Genomic DNA, 16968 nt, shown 5'->3' with positions numbered 1-16968 from the left:
CATGTGACTTGGCTGCCCTTTCCCGATCTGTGGAGCAGCCCCAGTCCCACCCTCTTGTAGTGTGGGTGGAGGTAACCTTTTAGTTCCGGGGCGCTGCATGCTGAAGCTGGACAGGAGCAGCCCCAAGGACGTGTTGCCCAGCACAGGCTATGGGGCCCAGGGCAGCCCGTGGAGACCAGGGCAGGCTGGGGCAGGAGCCAGTGACTCCCCAAGCAGGGTGCTGCTGTGGAGCAGGGCTGCCTGGTCACATGTTGCTAGTGCCCCATTGGGAGCCTGGAGCTGCTCCCTGCTGAGTGTTAGCAGGAGGCAGTGACAGGGGATGTAGGATGCACTGAAAACCTGTCTGGGGCAGTGGTGCCCAGACCACATGTGTAAAGTGGGTCAGTGATTCCAGTCCTGGACCAGCACCAGGGCTTAGCTCAGACTGGGAGCTGCCTGGCCAAGCCGTATCTCAGTGGGGTTGGGCTTCCTGGGCTAGGCCCTGGCTGCTGCTGCCTCCCAGAGCCAAGCTGGGCTGTGATACAGACCATGGGCAAAGGGCTGGGCCAGCCAGTGGCACCATCTGCTCTAGGGCAGGGCTGGAGCAGGCCCCTGCAAACTTGGGGGCTACGTCTAGACTGGCATGATTTTCTGCAAATGCTTTTAACAGAAAAGTTTTCTGTTAAAAGCATTTGCAGGAAAGAGTGTCTTGATTGGCACAACGCTTTTCTGCAAAAGCACTTTTTGCGGAAGAGCGTCCGTGCCAATCTAGATGCAGTTTTGCACAAGAAAGCCCCGATTGCCATTTTCGCCATTGGGGCTTTTTTGCACAAAACAGTTTTTAGCTGTCTACACTGGCCCTCTTGTGCAAAAACATTTCCGGAAAAGGGCTTTTGCCCAAACGGGAACGTCAAAGCATTTGCGCAAGTAGCACTGATTTCAGACAGTAGAACGTCAGTGCTTTTGCGCAAAATCAAGTGGCCAGTGTAAACAGCTGGCAAGTTTTTGCGCAAAAGCAATTGCTTTTGCAGAAAAACTTGCCAGTCTAGACGCAGCTGGGCTGCTCAGCCCATGTGCTGTTGCCCCTGTGCCCACAGCATGCTCAGGGGCTGGGAGAAAATCGCGGATGAGGGAGGCTGTGCAGGGGTCAAACCAACCCCATGGAGTGTGAGGGGTCATACAGCTAGTGGCAGGACCTGGAGAACAGCCCAGGGCAAATCAGGGCAGGCACCAGGCTTAAGAACAGGATTCAGCTTATGGATGTAAAGGACTAGTCGACTAATTGTTCCCCATCCCCCTTGGTACCACTATCAGAGGCAGCAAGGGGAGGAGAGAAGAGGGGGGTACTTAAAAGTGGTAGAGCCGCTTGGAGCCCGGGATCAGCTGGGGACTGACCCAGGGCTCCACACTGTGCCAGCTTTAAAATATACAAGAGTCCCCAGTGGGGGCTATTGTGCATTTCAAAGCAGAAGCTCAGCATGGAGCCTGGAGTTAGCGGGACTTTCCGCTGGCCCTGGACTCCACGCCGCGTTCCACCTTTGAAAGGTACAAGTGCTTATCGACTAGTCAAGTAGTTGACGGAAATTCCATTGACTACTCGACTAGCAAATTTAATTGCTACTTAACATCCCTAATCCAGCCCTGCCAACCCTTGGCAGAGGGTAAACCTGGACAAGGGAGAAGAAGAGGGGGTAGAAGTCAGGAGGGCAGGGAGAAGTGGGAGCCATCTTCAGTGTTTGCAAAAACAGCCAGTGGGGCAGATATGGTGTGGTTCCCATTTCCAGGATGGGGCATTTCAGGGACATTTCCCGGGGCTGTGATTTGAATGGCACAATGTCACTCAGGAACTGGACAAGGTAGCTCTTCCCTGCTGGATAAAGTGGATTTGCCTGCTAAAAGGGCTGTTCATGGAGAGAAAGTGCTGGATCCCCCAGGGCTCTTCAGTCTAGTGCAGTGGTTCTCAAAGGGTGTTCGTCTATGGCCGCCTCCGTGGTGGTCCTCGGCTTGAGCTCAGCCCCCTCCTCTGCCCCCACACAGTGACGAGCCTGCATTACCGCTCAAGCCTCACAGTTGGCGCACAGCCCTGTGGCTGCAGCACCAGCTTCGGCTTCTGGCTCAGAGTGGCGCGTACATGCGCGCGCACAGAGCTACAAGTGGAAGAACGCCAGCCCGCCTTGGGAAAGTCCATCTCGCCATTGGGCGTCTGCCTCACTTAGGCCCTGCTGAGCTTGCAATCACCATGGTAACAGCAGCGCTCCCATGGGTTGTTCCCACAGGGCAGGCAGCAGGTTGGGCGTTGTGGAGCCTGGCGGTGGTGGGAGGAGGCAGCACTGGGGCTGAGGAGCCCGCACATGCAGGCAGAGTCAACCACCATTACCGCAGTTCCAGCTCCAGTATGGTGGCTGCCTGGCTACTTCCGGGGCGGGCCATGTGGCAGGTGGTTTGCTCCATCTGCCAGCGCTGGGGCTGGGCTATGATCCAGCTGCTCCTGTGGCAGCCTGGCCAAAAAGGCCCCATTGGGGCCCAGCTCCCATCTGGCCACTGTGTCCTGGCCACAGCCCCAATTCTGCGGTCGGGCCCCCATCTGCCAAAGAAAGGACTGGCAGCTGCTCCCCTCCCCCTGCTGTGGCCCAGATAATAGGGGAGGCCACAATCCAACTGTGGTGATCCTGGCCTGGCCCCTTGTCCAGCCATTGCTGCCTGGGTGCAGCAGACCAGCCCCAGCCAGGTAAGGTAATCTGGCCCCAGGGCTCCCCCACATACTCTTATTTCCCATCCCCAGCACCCTGCCTTCCCTCCCACCCCACACAGCCCAACCTCCTGCCCTGAGCCCCTCATACATCCCAACCCCGACTCCTGGATGTCAATGTCCCTAGCCCCCTGCCTTAACACTCCTGTACTCCCACACACACCCTAACCTGTGCCTCGGGCCCATCATACACCTGAACCCCTACTCTGAGCCCATCATAAACTCCAACCTGGCTACTGCACCCCCGTGCTCCCTGCCATATGATTGACAGAAGACAGCCTGAAATGTGCGTGAAACTGGCTTTGACCTGTTATAATGTAAACTTCAAAGAAATGTGCAAACAGATGCAGCAGTAAAAGTCCCATTAAATAAAGTCTGCAAATGCATAAATGAAACACTGTTGTTGTTACTCATTGTGCCAATTAGAAATAATATTAAGTAATATATTTTGAGTCCTGGACCTGGACATTTTTATACATCTTTGTTGACCACATGTTCTGAATTTTGATCTAGTTTGGTTCTTTGGTTTGAAAGGGTTGCCAACCCCCTGTTCTAGCATGTGAAAGAGTCTGGTGAAAATGGGGGTGTCCGAAGAATTAAAGCCCCTTGTGAAATGTCTCCAAATGCCCTTCTCCCCCTGACAGGCTGCAGAAAACCCATGTTTTGTTCCAGCTCAGCCCATGGCTTGCAGAGCCAGGGACAGGAAATGGCTGTGGCGGAGCCGGTGACCTTCGAGGAGGTGGCTGTGTATTTCTCTGAGGAGGAATGGGCTCTGCTGGACCCGGGCCAGAGAGCCCTCTACTGGGATGTGATGCAGGAGAATTATGAGGCTGTGAGCTGGCTGGGTAAGGATTCCTGTCCCCTTGGATATCAGAGGATGGGATGGCTCTGGAGCATCTGGGTTGGATTTGGTTCAGGGTCCCTCATTGCCCCCCTCCTCTCCAGTGTCAGGAGTATCAGCCCCAATAATCCTGGCTTGTGTGTGAGACACTGTCCCCTCCACGCCCCCTCCCAAGGGAACCAAATTCAGGGACATAACAATGGTGCTGCTCTTCCCACAGCCAAGGTCTCAATGTGCTTCCCCACCATCTTGCCCATGTTTTGCCTTGATGGGAAGTGTCAGCGGAATGGTCCAGGCAGGAATGGCAGGTACCAGAATTGTGGGGTTGGGTGAGGCTACTATTAGTGTCCACAGGGTACCCCTTGTGCCAGTGTGCTGAGCCCCTGGAAGGAGGGTGCAGTCCCCAGAGTCCTTTCCTCCTGCCTGTGGGTGATCTCTGGGACATGCTGGTGAGAGGGGCTGGAGCTGAGGGAGGGTGGATGAGGCAGTTCATGCTCTGCAAGTGTCCTGTGGGAGATAGCTCTGTAGTACAGGGGTTCTCAAATTTATGATACCGTGACCCCCCCCTCCATTGCTCGTGACCTCCCCCCCCCATTGCTGCAACCAGCCTCTTAGTTGCTCTCGACCCCCTAGGGGGTCAGTACCCACAGTTTGAGAGACGCTGCTGTAGTAGATAAATGTGAGGAGAGCTCTTCATGTTTGTCAGGCACAGCATTTTGTGTGGACTTCCTGTGTGGCCTTGGTCAAGTTACTTAGACTGTTTGTGCCTTTTGTCACTGTAATAGCTATTACAGTATGTCACTGTTTCACAGGGCTGGGGAAGGATAAATACATGAAATATGGGAGTTGCTCAGCTCCATATAAGCACCCGCATTGTACAGTGGAGGCCTGATTTAAACCAGAGTTCCCAAGTGCTGTTCTGACTGATAATCTTTGCTTCCACAGTGGCTGCAGTGCCATGTGAATTGGTGCTAGCGCCACAGAGTGGTGTTATGGCTACTCAGGGCGGCTCTTTCTGGAGCTCTGATGCCAGCTGCACTGGCAGAGCATGCGGCTTGTCCAGGCAGCACAGCTCAGGGTCATTGTCAAAGAAAGACACAGGCTCCACTTGGGGCTAAGGCGCTTGGCCAGGTTTATTGGCAAAGGAGCAGAGTGCTAGTGTCCCAGCTCCCCAGACACAAGTACAGTGAGATGTGTCTAACCCCAGTAATGGTACTGGCTCAGTCAGCAACCAGAACGCTGCCCCTCAGCCAGCACCAACAGGCCCCTCCTTCCATACATTGACATACACAAGGTGCACATTGCACTCTGTGTGTTGTTACCCCCCTTATCCTTGTACCAGCTCGTTTAAACAAAACCTCTGTGTCCATTATCCCCCTCATCTCTTCACTGATGTGCACAAGGGTCTGTGTGTTCCTCTGCCATCTCTTAGGAGTGTGTGTGTGTGTGTGTGTGTGTGTTCGGTTACTGCAGAGATCAATATGTTTTTGTACCCTCTTTTCCCATCTGCAATGTGCTTAGATGGTTGGCTGGTACCTAGTATGCTACCATTCTGCCAAGGCCTGGCCTGTTTTGTTTCCCAGCCATTGGTTAATACTGTTATGCTGAGGCCTCCCTTCCCCTCCTTGTTGTGATTTTACTGGAGGATGTTTACTCATCATTCCAAAAAAACATGAACTACAAATATGCACTGGGCTAAACACTTTTCATGGCCATTTTACTTTACCCATCCAGAGATTCGTGCCCAGTGTTCTCCACATTCTTTCATACCACCTCTGGACAGATTTCCCCCAAGTTGTTTTCAATTAAGCAACACTGGGTATCAGGACTGAGTGTCAGTAACTAGACACTGAGCAGGATGGTTTGGAATAACGTGCCTCAAGATGCAATCGTACTGACCCAAGTCCCAGAACACACCCTCTGCCTGGCGCTTGTCCTGCAGTGACATGTGGGCCTTTATTACAAGAGTAAGAAGGACGCCGAGGAGAGGCCTGAAGACTTGTGGGGCTACACCAGGGCAGTGAGTAAGCACAAATGTGAAGGCAAAAGTGCAGGAAGAGTCTCAGCAAGGGGCTCTGGAGGAGACAGAAAAGGGCTGTAACCCTGGCACACTCCAAATACAGAAAGGCCTGGGCTCTGGGTCTCCCTCTGGCCCAGAACAAACAAGTACCAGGGAAGGCTGAAAACAGAGTCGGCAACACAACGGTGCTCCATGACAGAGCCCAACCAACTGTAATTCCTGCTGGGCTGTGGAATGAAGGTGGAACACAGGCTGGTCTCCCAGAGCTTCTTGTCCCGAGAAGGAGACTGCATGTCCAGCCAGTGTGTCTCTGGAGGACATGTTGGGTCAGCCGCACTATATATTGGGCAAGCACACTGGGGTCCACCCAGTCCTGCCAACCATCATCCAGAAGGTCATTGACTGGGAGCATATTTACACTGGCGCTTCACAGCTCTGTGACTGGCTGTGCCCATAGAGTCCATGTTGAGTAGCGATGCTGAGCACCAATTCCTCAGAGCATGGAGGTCCCACTTCTCCAGCAGCAGGGTGCACACAGCTGCCTCTGCCACAGGAGGAGCCACACACTGCCCAGGGGCTCTGCCCAGCTCATGGCAAGGCCCGGGGCAAGGACTTACCAGCGCATGTGGTAAAGTTGCATGATCAGCTATTGCTGCCTGGAGATTGGTTAGTGGGCATCACACAGAGCCCTTCTGAGAACTTGGCCAGAGTGGAAGGAAGTTCTGGCTCAGGGGTGGGGAACCTAAAGTCATGGGGGTGGAAGCCCATCATTGGGGAGCATGGGGTAGCACTTCATCCCCCCCCCCCCGTTGTTCTACCGTTGGGCTGGAGCACACACAGTCTACTAGTGTGGACAGCACTACGCTCTGTTGAATGTGGGGAATGTTTTTCCCCTTCTTAGTTGGAGGCCACATGAGTGAGGGTTTTTTGTTTTCTTTTTTTGCTTCTCACTTGTATGTGGCCCCCGACTGACTTTTCTGTGGGTCATCAGTTCCCAACCTAAAAGAGTTTCCCCACCCCTGCTCTAGCTAGTCTCGCAGGGCCACTCAGAGATTGGTCAATCCAGAGAGAAAAGACTGGCGTAGAAAACTCTTGCCTCTTATCTCATCTGCTCCAGGGCCATAAGAGCAGTGTGGTCCTTTTCTAGATGACTGATGACTTTCTCATCCTTTTCTCCAAAGCATATATGAAGCAGGAGCCACAACATATCCTCTTAAGTGGATGATAAACATGGGCTCAGTGTTTGTCCGGGACCCAGAGTTCTTCCCATTTCTCCTAGCACTCACTGCAGAGACAGAAATGATCTGGACTGGGAGGCACATATCTTTCCACCTCCAGGATGTTTTTAGGCAACGAAGCAGCCATGCCGTGGCCCTGTGCACTCAGCTACTATTGCTGCTGGGCTTAAAAAATGGCCTTTTAACTTCCTCAGTCAGCCATCCAGGGCAGGTCACAGGCAGCCTGGTGCGTTCAGTGGAGGGCAGGAGTGCTGGGCAGGTTCCCCAATGATGGGCTTCCACCCCCATGACTTTAGGTTCCCCACCCCTGAGCCAGAGCTTCCTCCCACTCTGGCCAAGTTCTCAGAAGGGCTCTGTGTGATGCCCACTAACCAATCTCCAGGCAGCAATAGCTGATCATACAACTTTACCACGTGCTTTGGGAAGTCCTTGCCATGAGCTGGGCAGAGCCCCTGGGCAGTATGTGGCTCCTCCTGTGACAGAGGCAGCTGTGTGCACCCTGCTGCTGGAGAAGTGGGATCTCCATGCTCTGAGGAATTGGTGCTCAGCATCGCTACTCAACGTGGACTCTATGGGCGCAGCCAGTCACAGGGTTCTGTTGTTGTCTCTGGTTCCCTGGGCAGTTGCAGGAGCACTGTGTGGCACATGCCTTCCCTGCTCCTCCCCATCTCTAAGCTGAGGGAGAGATGTGCCTCTGCCCTGGCCAGGCCAGCCAACCACCTCCCACAGGGTATTTTTATGCCAGTAAGTTATCCTGAGAGGCTCAGCTAGGAGGGGTGTTGCTGTGCTTCAGTGGGTCACACTGGGAATGCCAAATTCAAGACACATTGCTAAGATATAGGGCAGGCCCATCCCCAAACCAGTGGTTATTTTTCCATAAGATATACCCCTCCAGCAACAAAAGTAAACTTCTGTCTCATCACACTGGCTAACCAGCAGTCAGAAATGCAGCCTTCTTAAGTATTCCAGTGCTCATTTCAAACACCTAGACAAAAGACTTAATGAGTGGTGATTCAAAACCAGTTTGTTTAACCAAAGGATTCTTCTGATGCCAAAGGACCAGCTACATATCCAGGTCAATAACTTACAACCTACCCCAAAATTACATGGTTGTCAGTTCTTTCCTATCTACTATCTAAAGGTTTATTTGTAAGAGAAAAGAGAGAGGCGAAAGTTACAAATGAGGAAAGCAATCAAATACAGATACGCATTGCAATGTCCTTGGATCGGGTTTGAATTGATGACAGAATAAACCACTGGTTTAAGTGTCTGGATGCTTCCAAAAGATTGGGCAGTCCTCTGTCCTGTGGTTAAAATGCTCCCATTAGGATATGCCTATAGTCTGGAGATGAGCATGGGAAAAACCCAATAGAGTTGTTTCGCTGGCTTGTATGGCTCTCTGGCATGTGGATGGCAGGGTTCCCTCTGTTTCTTCCAGCCATGTGTGGTATACATGTTGTTGTGTGCACTGATACACCAGTAGAAATAAAAAACCTAGATGAAATACATCTTTTGAAAAGTCACCATTGGGTGTGTGAAACAAGAGACTGTGTGTGCTCGTGTGTGTGTGTGGGGGGGGGCATCCTGGGTAGACTCAAGTTGTGTGTGTGAGAGAGAGACAGACTCTGTGCCTGCATGAGAGAGGAACAGACAGTTTGTGCGCTGGGTAAGTTTCAGGGAAACTTAATACGCTGTCTCTTTACGGCACTGCAAGCTGTCCGGCTCTGTCCCTGAACCCTGTTGTCTTCCCTCCCCTGCTCTGCGCAGATGGCGTACATGAGCAGGAGAAGAGGAAGAGTGTGCATGAGATAGAGTGTGCATGTGTGCACGAGAGACTGCATGAGCTGGCTGCTAGGGATATCTCACAACCAGAGCACTGCCTGTGTAAGAAAGGCAGGCTGTCACCATTCAGACACAGCAGCAACCATATTTGAAATACTGGTGTATGTTCCATATTCACAACTTGAGGTACAAAAATGATGCCCATATACAAATAAGATAATCTTAGTCACCACATCAGAATGTTCCCATTGAGACTGCAAGTGACCCACGTTGCACAGGGTTTGTTGCAATTATGCAATATTGGTATCACAATCACTTACAGGGCCATGTTTTAATCCTATAACATCACAGGGGGAACTTCCCAGGACTAAATGATGATCTGAGAAGGGGTCTGACTGAAGATGTGAGGAATGCATCCAAAAATTGCAGAAACATGAATGGTAGATTCTGCGCAGCTGAAGGGGGGAACAAATGGCAGGCCAAGCTGGCCACAAGACAAAGTCTGGGAAACCACACAAGGAGGCTGCTGCTGCTAGCAGAGTAGAACCAAAGCAGCAGAGGTAGATGAAGGTTTCTTCAGACAAATAAGAGAAGCTTCCAGATAATATGCCCTAGTTCTCCCTGACATCTGCTGGGAAACAAATACAGCAGTACACAGAAAATCCAGGAAGTTTTTGGAGAATGTTGGGGATAACTTCCTGGTACAAGTGCTGGAGGAACTGACCAGGGGCTGTGCTCAGCTTGACCTGTTGCTCACAAACAGGGATGAACTAATAGGAGAGTAGAGGTGGGTGAAAACCTGGGCATCAGTGATCATGAGATGATAGATTCCAGGATCCTGACAAAAGGAAGAAAGGAGAAACTTTAGAAAAGCAGACTCTGACTCCCTTAGAGAACTGATGGGCAGGATCCCCTGGAATGTTAACATGAGGGGTAAAGGAGTCCAGGAGAGCTGTCAGTATTTTAAACAAGTTTTATTGAAGGCACAGGAAGAAATCATCCCGATGCACCGTAAGAAAAGCAAATATGCTAGGCAACCAGCTTGGCTTAGCAGGGAAATCCTTGGTGAGCTCAAACACAAAAAGGAAGCTTACAAGAAGTGGAAACTTGTATAGATGACTAGGCAGGAATATAAATATATTACTCGAGAATGCAGGGGAGCAGTCAGGAAAGCAAAAGCTCAATTGGAATTGCAGCTAGCAAGCAATGTGAAGGGTAACAAGAAAGGTTTCTACAGGCATGTTAGCAATAAGAGGGCAATCGGAGATGATGAAGCCCTTACTGGATGAGGGAGGTAACTTAGGCTATGGCTATACTACACACTTTTTCTGGAAGTAGAAATGCAAATGAAGCACTCATTTGCATATCTCACACTCATTTGCATATTCTCTTCCGATCCTTTTTGTGGAAGAGGTTTTTGCACACAAAAAGTGCTGTGTAGATGGCGCCTTTTTCTGCAAAACTCCATTTTTGCACAAGATCCCATCCTCCATTTTTGAGGAAGAAGGGATCTTGCTCAAAAAGGGATTTTTGCGCAAAAATGCGCCATCTACACAGTGCTTTTTCTGCAAAAACCTTTTCCGCAAAAAGGATTGGACGATAATATGCAAATGAGAGCATGATATATGCAAATTAGTGCTCCATTTGCATTTACTCTTCCAGAAAAAGTTCGTAGTGTAGCCGTAGCCCTGGTGACAGTTGATGTGGGAAAAACTAAAGGCCTCAATGCTTTTTTTGCCTTTGTCTTCACAGACAAGGTCAGGTCCAAGACTACTACGCTAGGCAACACAGTATGAGAAAGAGGTGGGCACCCCTCAGTGGAGAAAGAACAGGTTAAGAACTATTTAGAAAAGCTAGACATACACAAATCCATTGGTCCAGATTTAATGAATCCGAGGTTATTGAGGGAGCTGGCAAATGTCATTGCAGAGCCTTTGGCCATTATCTTTGAAAACTCATGGAGATCAGGAGAGGTCCTGGATGATTGAAAAAAGGCAAATGTAGTGCCCATCTTTAAAAAAGGGAAGAAGGACAATCCAGGAAACTACAGACCAGTCAGTCTTCCCTCAGTCCACAGAAAAATCATGGAGGGCATCCTCAAATAATCCATTTTGAAGCACTTGGAAAAAGGGAAAGTGATCAGGAATAGTCAACATGGATTCACCAAGGGCAAGTCATGCCAGACCAAACTCATTGCCTTCTATGATGAGGTAACTGGCTCTGCGAACATGGGGAAGTTGGTGGATATGATGTACCTTGACTTCAGCAAAGCTTTTGATCAGGTTTCCCACAGTATTCTTGACAGCAAGCTAAGGCAGTATGGATTGGATAAATGGACTGTAAGGTGGATAGAAAGCTGACTAGATTGTTAGTCCCAAAAGGTAGAGATCAATGGCTCGACGTCTGGTTGGCAGTCGATTTCAACTAGAGTGACCCCAAGGATTGGTTTTAGGGCTGGTTTTGTTCAGTATCTTTATTATTGACCTGGATGAGGGGATGGATTGCACCCTCAGCAAGTTTGCGGATGACACTAAGCTTGGGGTAGAGGTAGATATATTGGAGGGTAGGAATAGGATCCAGAGTGAACTAGACAAATTGAGGGATTGGGCCAAAAGAAATCTGATGAGGTTCAACAAGGACAAGTGCAGAGTCCTGCACTTGGGATGGAAGCATCCTAAGCATTGTTACAGGCTGGGGACCGACTGGCTAAGTAGTAATTCAGCAGAAAAGGACCTGGGGATTACAGTAGATGAGAAGCTGGATATGAGTCAACAAAGTGCCTTGTAGCCAAGAAGGCTAATGGCATATTAGGTGCATTAGGAGGAGCGTTGCCAGATCTACAGAAGTTATTCCCCTTTATTCGGCACTAATGAGGCCACATCTAGAGTACTGCATCCAATTCTGTGCCCCCTACTATAAACAGGATGTGGATGCATTGGAGAGGGTCCAGCGAAGGGCAACCAAAATGATTAGGGGGCTGGAGCACATGAGCTATGAGGAGACGATGAGGGATTTGGGTTTGTTTAGTCCGCAGAAGCGAAGAGTGAGGGGGGATTTGACAGCAGCCTTCAACTTCCTGAAGGGAGGTTCCAAAGAGGATGGGAGAGAGGCTTTTCAACATAGTGACAGATGGCAGAACAAGGAGCAATGGTCTCAAGTTACAGTGGGGGGTTCTAGGTTGCTATTAGAAAACATTATTTCACTAGGAGGGTGGTGAAGCACTGGAACTGGGCTCCCTAGGGAGCAGTTGGAATCTCCATCTCTCAAGGCTGATTCCCCACTCTGGCATGATGTATGCAGAAGTTGGGGCCCACAAAAGTACCCCAAAACCTTATCCTTCCAGAGTTTGATATAAAGCTTTCCCCCAAAATCTTAAAAACTTAGATTTTGGGGATAAAGATCTGCTGCCACTACTCAAGTAATGGTAAGAAAAACCAGGGAAGACATCACTTGGGAAATCCCAGCCCCTAAAGTAAAACCAGGACACAAAAATTAACCAATACCAGGTTAATAAAAAAGAAAGAACTTTTATTGTCACCACAATACTCCTGTTACAAGCATAATGACTAGATGGAAAAGTCACCAATTAATATACTCATGGGGAATTCCCATGGGCCAAAAACTTATTTATGAAGGAGAGGAAAACCCATTTTTAAATGCACAGACCTCATATTCCCATTCCCAAACCATAAAACAATAAAACCTAACGAATTCATCTAAACTTTACCCCACTTACAGTGGTGAAGAGCCTTTTCTTGGAGAGAGACAAGGGCTACGTCTAGATTGGCATGATTTTCTGCAAAAGTTTTTCCGTTAAAAGCATTTGCGGAAAAGAGAGTCTAGATTGGCATGGACTCTTTTCTGCAAAAGCACTTTTTGCGGAAAAGCGTCCGTGCCAATTTAGACGTGGTTTTGCGCAAGAAAGTCCTGATCACCATTTTCGCGATCGGGGCTTTTTTGCGCAAAACAATACCACATTGTCTACACTGGCTGTCTTGCGCAAAAGCATTTGCGCAAGAGGGCTTTTGCTGAAATGGGAGCAGCATAGCATTTCCGCAAGAACACTGACAATCTTACATGAGATCGTCAGTGTTCTTGTTGAAATTCAAGCGGCCAGTGTAGACAGCTGGCAAGTTTTTCCGCAAAAGCAGCTGCTTTTGTGGTAAAACTTGCCAATCTAGACGCAGCCATATTGTCTGTCTCCCTCCATATCTGGAGAATCAATTGTACCAGAGACAAAGGAGGGAAAACCCCCAAATTCCTTTGTCTCAGTTTGAAATCCTTATCTGCTTTTCTATTAGCTGACTGCTACCTGGCAGTTAACAGTTAACCCCTTAGTCCCCAGGCTGCTCACCATCCCTCATGACCATGACACCCTAGAGGTTTTTAAGTCCCAGCTTGAGAGAGCCCTGGCTGGGATGATTTAGTTGGGGTTGGTCCTGCTTTGGCCAGGGGGCTGGATTCAATGACCACCTGAGATCTCTTCCAGCCCTCGGATTCTATGATTCTGTGAACTCAGCTGTAGCAACATCCACACATCCTGGAGAAGCAGCACAGCCAAATGCTGCCATGGCCAGTTGCAGGAGCAGCAGCTATTGTGGCCAACTGGCAGGACCCACCCACGCACAGGTAGTCAGGAGTCTAGAGCATAGGCAGGGTCTAAAGCAACCAGCCAAAGATTCACTTCACTGCTCAGAGAACTTCCTCTACCGCCTCCTAGTTCAAGTAGAGCATCTGAGCCAAAGAGCAGGGTGAGATGAGCCCCCCAGCCTGGAGCTTTGGGGACAGAGCCCTTGGGGAGAAAGGACCCGGCAAAGTTCTTGCTCCCCAAGTCCTAGTGACCTGCTGTGTGACAGCTGCAGTCTGAGCCCTGCCTGTGAGCCTCAGTGGCTCCCCCAGGGAATCAGTGGGCCATTCCTGAGGTGCGCCTTCACTGTAGGTGAGTGCATCCTGGGATCTTGTACCATCCAGAGCCCAGACCCTGCAAGATGGGGAAGGATCCTGTCTGGGTGGGCAACTCAGACCCTGGCTCTGGAAGCAGTAATGGTGCAGACCTTAATGAACAACATCAACAATTGCTCCCCCAAGCAGGATTTCAAGACTTCAAAGCTCATGTGATCTCCTGGGTGGAGCAAGGGGAGGAGCTGCAGATCCCAGATCTCCAGGGCTGTGAGGAAGGAGAAATCATCAATGACACCCACACAGGTGAGAAATCAGCTAAACTGACTAAGAAACCAATTTCTGTAACCTCATAGCAGGTGTCACTTTTGCACTTCCATCAAGTTTAACTGATACTTTATCCTGGCTACGTCTACACTGGCGTGATTTTCTGGAAATGCTTTTAACAGAAAAGTTTTCTGTTAAAAGCATTTTCAGAAAAGAGCATCTAGATTGGCACAGACACTTTTGCACAAAAGCACTTTTTGCAGAAAAGCGTCCGTGCCAATCTAGACGCGCTTTTGCGCAAAAAAGCCCTGATCGCCATTTTAGCCATCAGGGCTTTTTTGCGCGAAACAGTACTGTGCTGTCTACACTGGCCCTCTTGCGCAAATGATTTGCGCAAGAGGGCTTTTGCCCGAACAGGAGCAGCACAGTATTTCCGCAAGAACACTGACGATCTTACATGAGATCGTTAGTGTTCTTGTGGAAATTCAAGCGGCCAGTGTAGACAGTTGGCAAGTTTTTCCACAAAAGCAGATGATTTTGCGGAAAAACTTGCCAGTCTAGACACAGCCCCCGTGTTCAGCTCTAGTCAGAGGGAGTGGGGGGAAGGCAGGGTTCTCTTCCCTGTGGAAGGGATGTGAGGAAGGAGGATGAACTCCGCTAGCAGAGCCCACTCAGGCACAGGCAGTCAGGGCCAGGAGTCTGGAACACAGGCAGGGTCAGAAACAACTATCTAAGGATTTGCTTACCTGCTCAGACAACTTCCTCTGCTGCCTCCTGGTTCAAGTAGAGCGTCCGAGCCAAAGAGCAGGGTGAGCCGAGCCCCCTAGCCAGGAGTTTTGTGGAAAGAGCTCTTAGGGAGCTAGAGATCTGCTGGGTCCTTTCTCTCCAAGTCCTAGTGCTGTACCATGTGGCACCTGCAGTCTCAGCCCTGCCTGTGGGCCTCACTGTCAGATCTGCCGGTCCTCACTGGAGCTCCCCTTCTGAGCAGTGTGTTCCTGTCCTGCCCTGTGATGGGGGGGATAGAACAGGCCTTGAGGAAGACTTAGTTGTATCCTACAGAGTGCAGCAGAGCACTTCGCTCCCCCAGGGGATCACTTGGATCATTCCTGAAGCAGGGGCCTCAGTAAAGGTGAGTGTGTTCTGGGATCTTGTATCACCCAGAGCCCAGTCTCTGCAAGGTGGGGAAGGAGCCTCTCTGAGTGGGCGACTCAGGTCCTGGCTCTGGAAGCGGTAATGACATGGACCTTAATGAACAAAATCACTTGGTTAATTCCTCCCTGAGCAGGATTTCCAGTTCCCAAAGCTCCTGTGATCTGGGTGGAGAAAAGGGATGAGGTGCAGATCCTGGATCTCCAGGGCTGCGAGGAAGGGGAGATTATCAGCAACACCCACACAGGTGAGGAATCAACTAAACTGACCCAGAAACCAATGTCTGTGTCCTCATTTTTTTCAAGTGTCTTTTGTGCAGTTTCATTCAGTCTAACTGACTCTTCAGCCTGTATTCAACTCCAGTCAGAGGGTGCAGAGTGGAGGCTGGGTTCTTTCCTCTGGAGAAGGACTGAGGAAGGAGAATGAGCTCAGCTCATGATTATTCAAGCCATTATTTGGGTTTTTTCCCCCTTTTATGTTCCCCTTCCAGAGTTTTCCTTTCAGCTTAGCACAAAAAATGACTCCTGTCTGGATTCTCTCTCTCCCTGCAGGTGATGGAATGGTGAGTGAGAACAAGTTGAATCTTCAGCAGGAAGGAATGGAACAAGTAGCTCCATGTGCGATGTTTTTGGGAAGATCTGAAGGGCATGTTCCCCATATTCTTGAGCAGGGAAAGGTCTATCAGAATCAGTGTAGTCCAGAAAGGCAGCAGCAAAACCATCTGGTGGAGGGACAGGGTAAATCCAGTCCCAACAGCAGAGGGGTGAAAATAAACACAGAAACTGTTCACCAGACAATCTCCCATCAACAAGCACTCTACACTTGCAGTTACTGTGGGAAAACCTTTCAACGGAAAAACACCCTAATTATACACCAAAGAATCCACACAGGGGAGAAACCCTTCAACTGCTCTGACTGTGGGAAAAGCTTCAGGCAGCGGTCAAGTCTTGTTAGTCATCAGAAAATTCACACAGGAGAGAAACCCTTCAGCTGCTCTGACTGCGGGAAAAGCTTCAGTGAGAGGAAAGACCTTGTTAGACATAGCAGAATCCACACAGGGGAGAAACCCTTCAGCTGCTCTGACTGTGGGAAAAGCTTCAATAACCGGTCAAATTTTGTTAGTCATCGGAGAATTCACACTGGAGAGAAACGCTTCAACTGCTGCGAGTGTGGGAAAAGCTTCAGTGAGAGGAAAGACCTTGTTAGACATAGCAGAATCCACTCAGGGGAGAAACCCTTTGACTGCTCTGACTGTGGGAAAAGCTTCAGTCGGCGCTCAAATCTTATTGTACACCAAAGAATTCACACAGGAGAAAAACCATTTAAATGTTCTGACTGTGGGAAGAGCTTCAGTTTGCGCTCAAATCTTCTTATACATCAGAGAATTCACACAGGAGAGAAACCATTTAAGTGTTCTGAATGTGCAAAAAGTTTCAATCACCGCTCAAGCCTTAGTAAACATCAAATAATGCATACATGAGAGACAATATCACTGCTCTGACTGTGGCAAAAGCTGCTATCAGAGTACAGATGTGAATTCACATAAGAAAGAAACCTTCAGCTGCTCTGATTGGCAAAACCCTTCAGTCAGAATGCACACCTCATTGAATATTAAAGAATCAACATGGGCAAGAAACCTCGTATCAGTGGTCTCCAAACTTTTTACACCCAAGTTCACTTTTTAAATGTCAGGGCAAGCCAAGATCTACCCCATCCCTTCCCCAACACCCCGGCTGCGTCTAGACTGGCATGATTTTCTGCAAATGCTTTTAGCGGAAAAGTTTTCCCATTAAAAGCATTTGCGGAAAAGAGCGTCTAGATTGGCACGGATGCTTTTGCGCAAAAGCACTTTTTGCGGAAAAGCGTCCGTGCCAATCTAGACGCGGTTTTGCGCAAGAAAGCCCAGATCGCCATTTTGGCCATCAGGGCTTTTTTGTGCAAAACAGTTTTTAGCTGTCTACACTGGCACTCTTGCGCAAATACATTTGCGCAAGAGGGCTTTTTCCCCGAACGGGAGCAGCATAGTATTTGCACAAGAACACTG

The 16968-nt window shown here is 49.6% G+C and overlaps 1 protein-coding gene across 1 annotated transcript in view; it reads left to right on the top strand.

Moving 5' to 3' along the window:
• LOC106731415 (uncharacterized) overlaps positions 1 to 16564 on the top strand; it is a 28069-nt gene extending 11505 nt beyond the window's left edge. The window contains exons 7-10 of the mRNA XM_075913562.1: positions 3373 to 3573; positions 13698 to 13814; positions 15061 to 15171; positions 15476 to 16564. Of these exons, the coding sequence (XP_075769677.1) occupies positions 3373 to 3573; positions 13698 to 13814; positions 15061 to 15171; positions 15476 to 16404 (1358 nt within the window). The 3' untranslated portion in view covers positions 16405 to 16564. The remainder of the gene's footprint in view (positions 1 to 3372; positions 3574 to 13697; positions 13815 to 15060; positions 15172 to 15475) is intronic.
• The last annotated feature ends 404 nt before the right edge of the window (positions 16565 to 16968 follow it).

This window comes from Pelodiscus sinensis, chromosome 32 (genome assembly GCF_049634645.1).
Source record: "Pelodiscus sinensis isolate JC-2024 chromosome 32, ASM4963464v1, whole genome shotgun sequence".
Classification (NCBI taxonomy): Eukaryota; Metazoa; Chordata; order Testudines; family Trionychidae; genus Pelodiscus; species Pelodiscus sinensis.
This window is presented reverse-complemented; position numbering and strand designations above follow the sequence as displayed.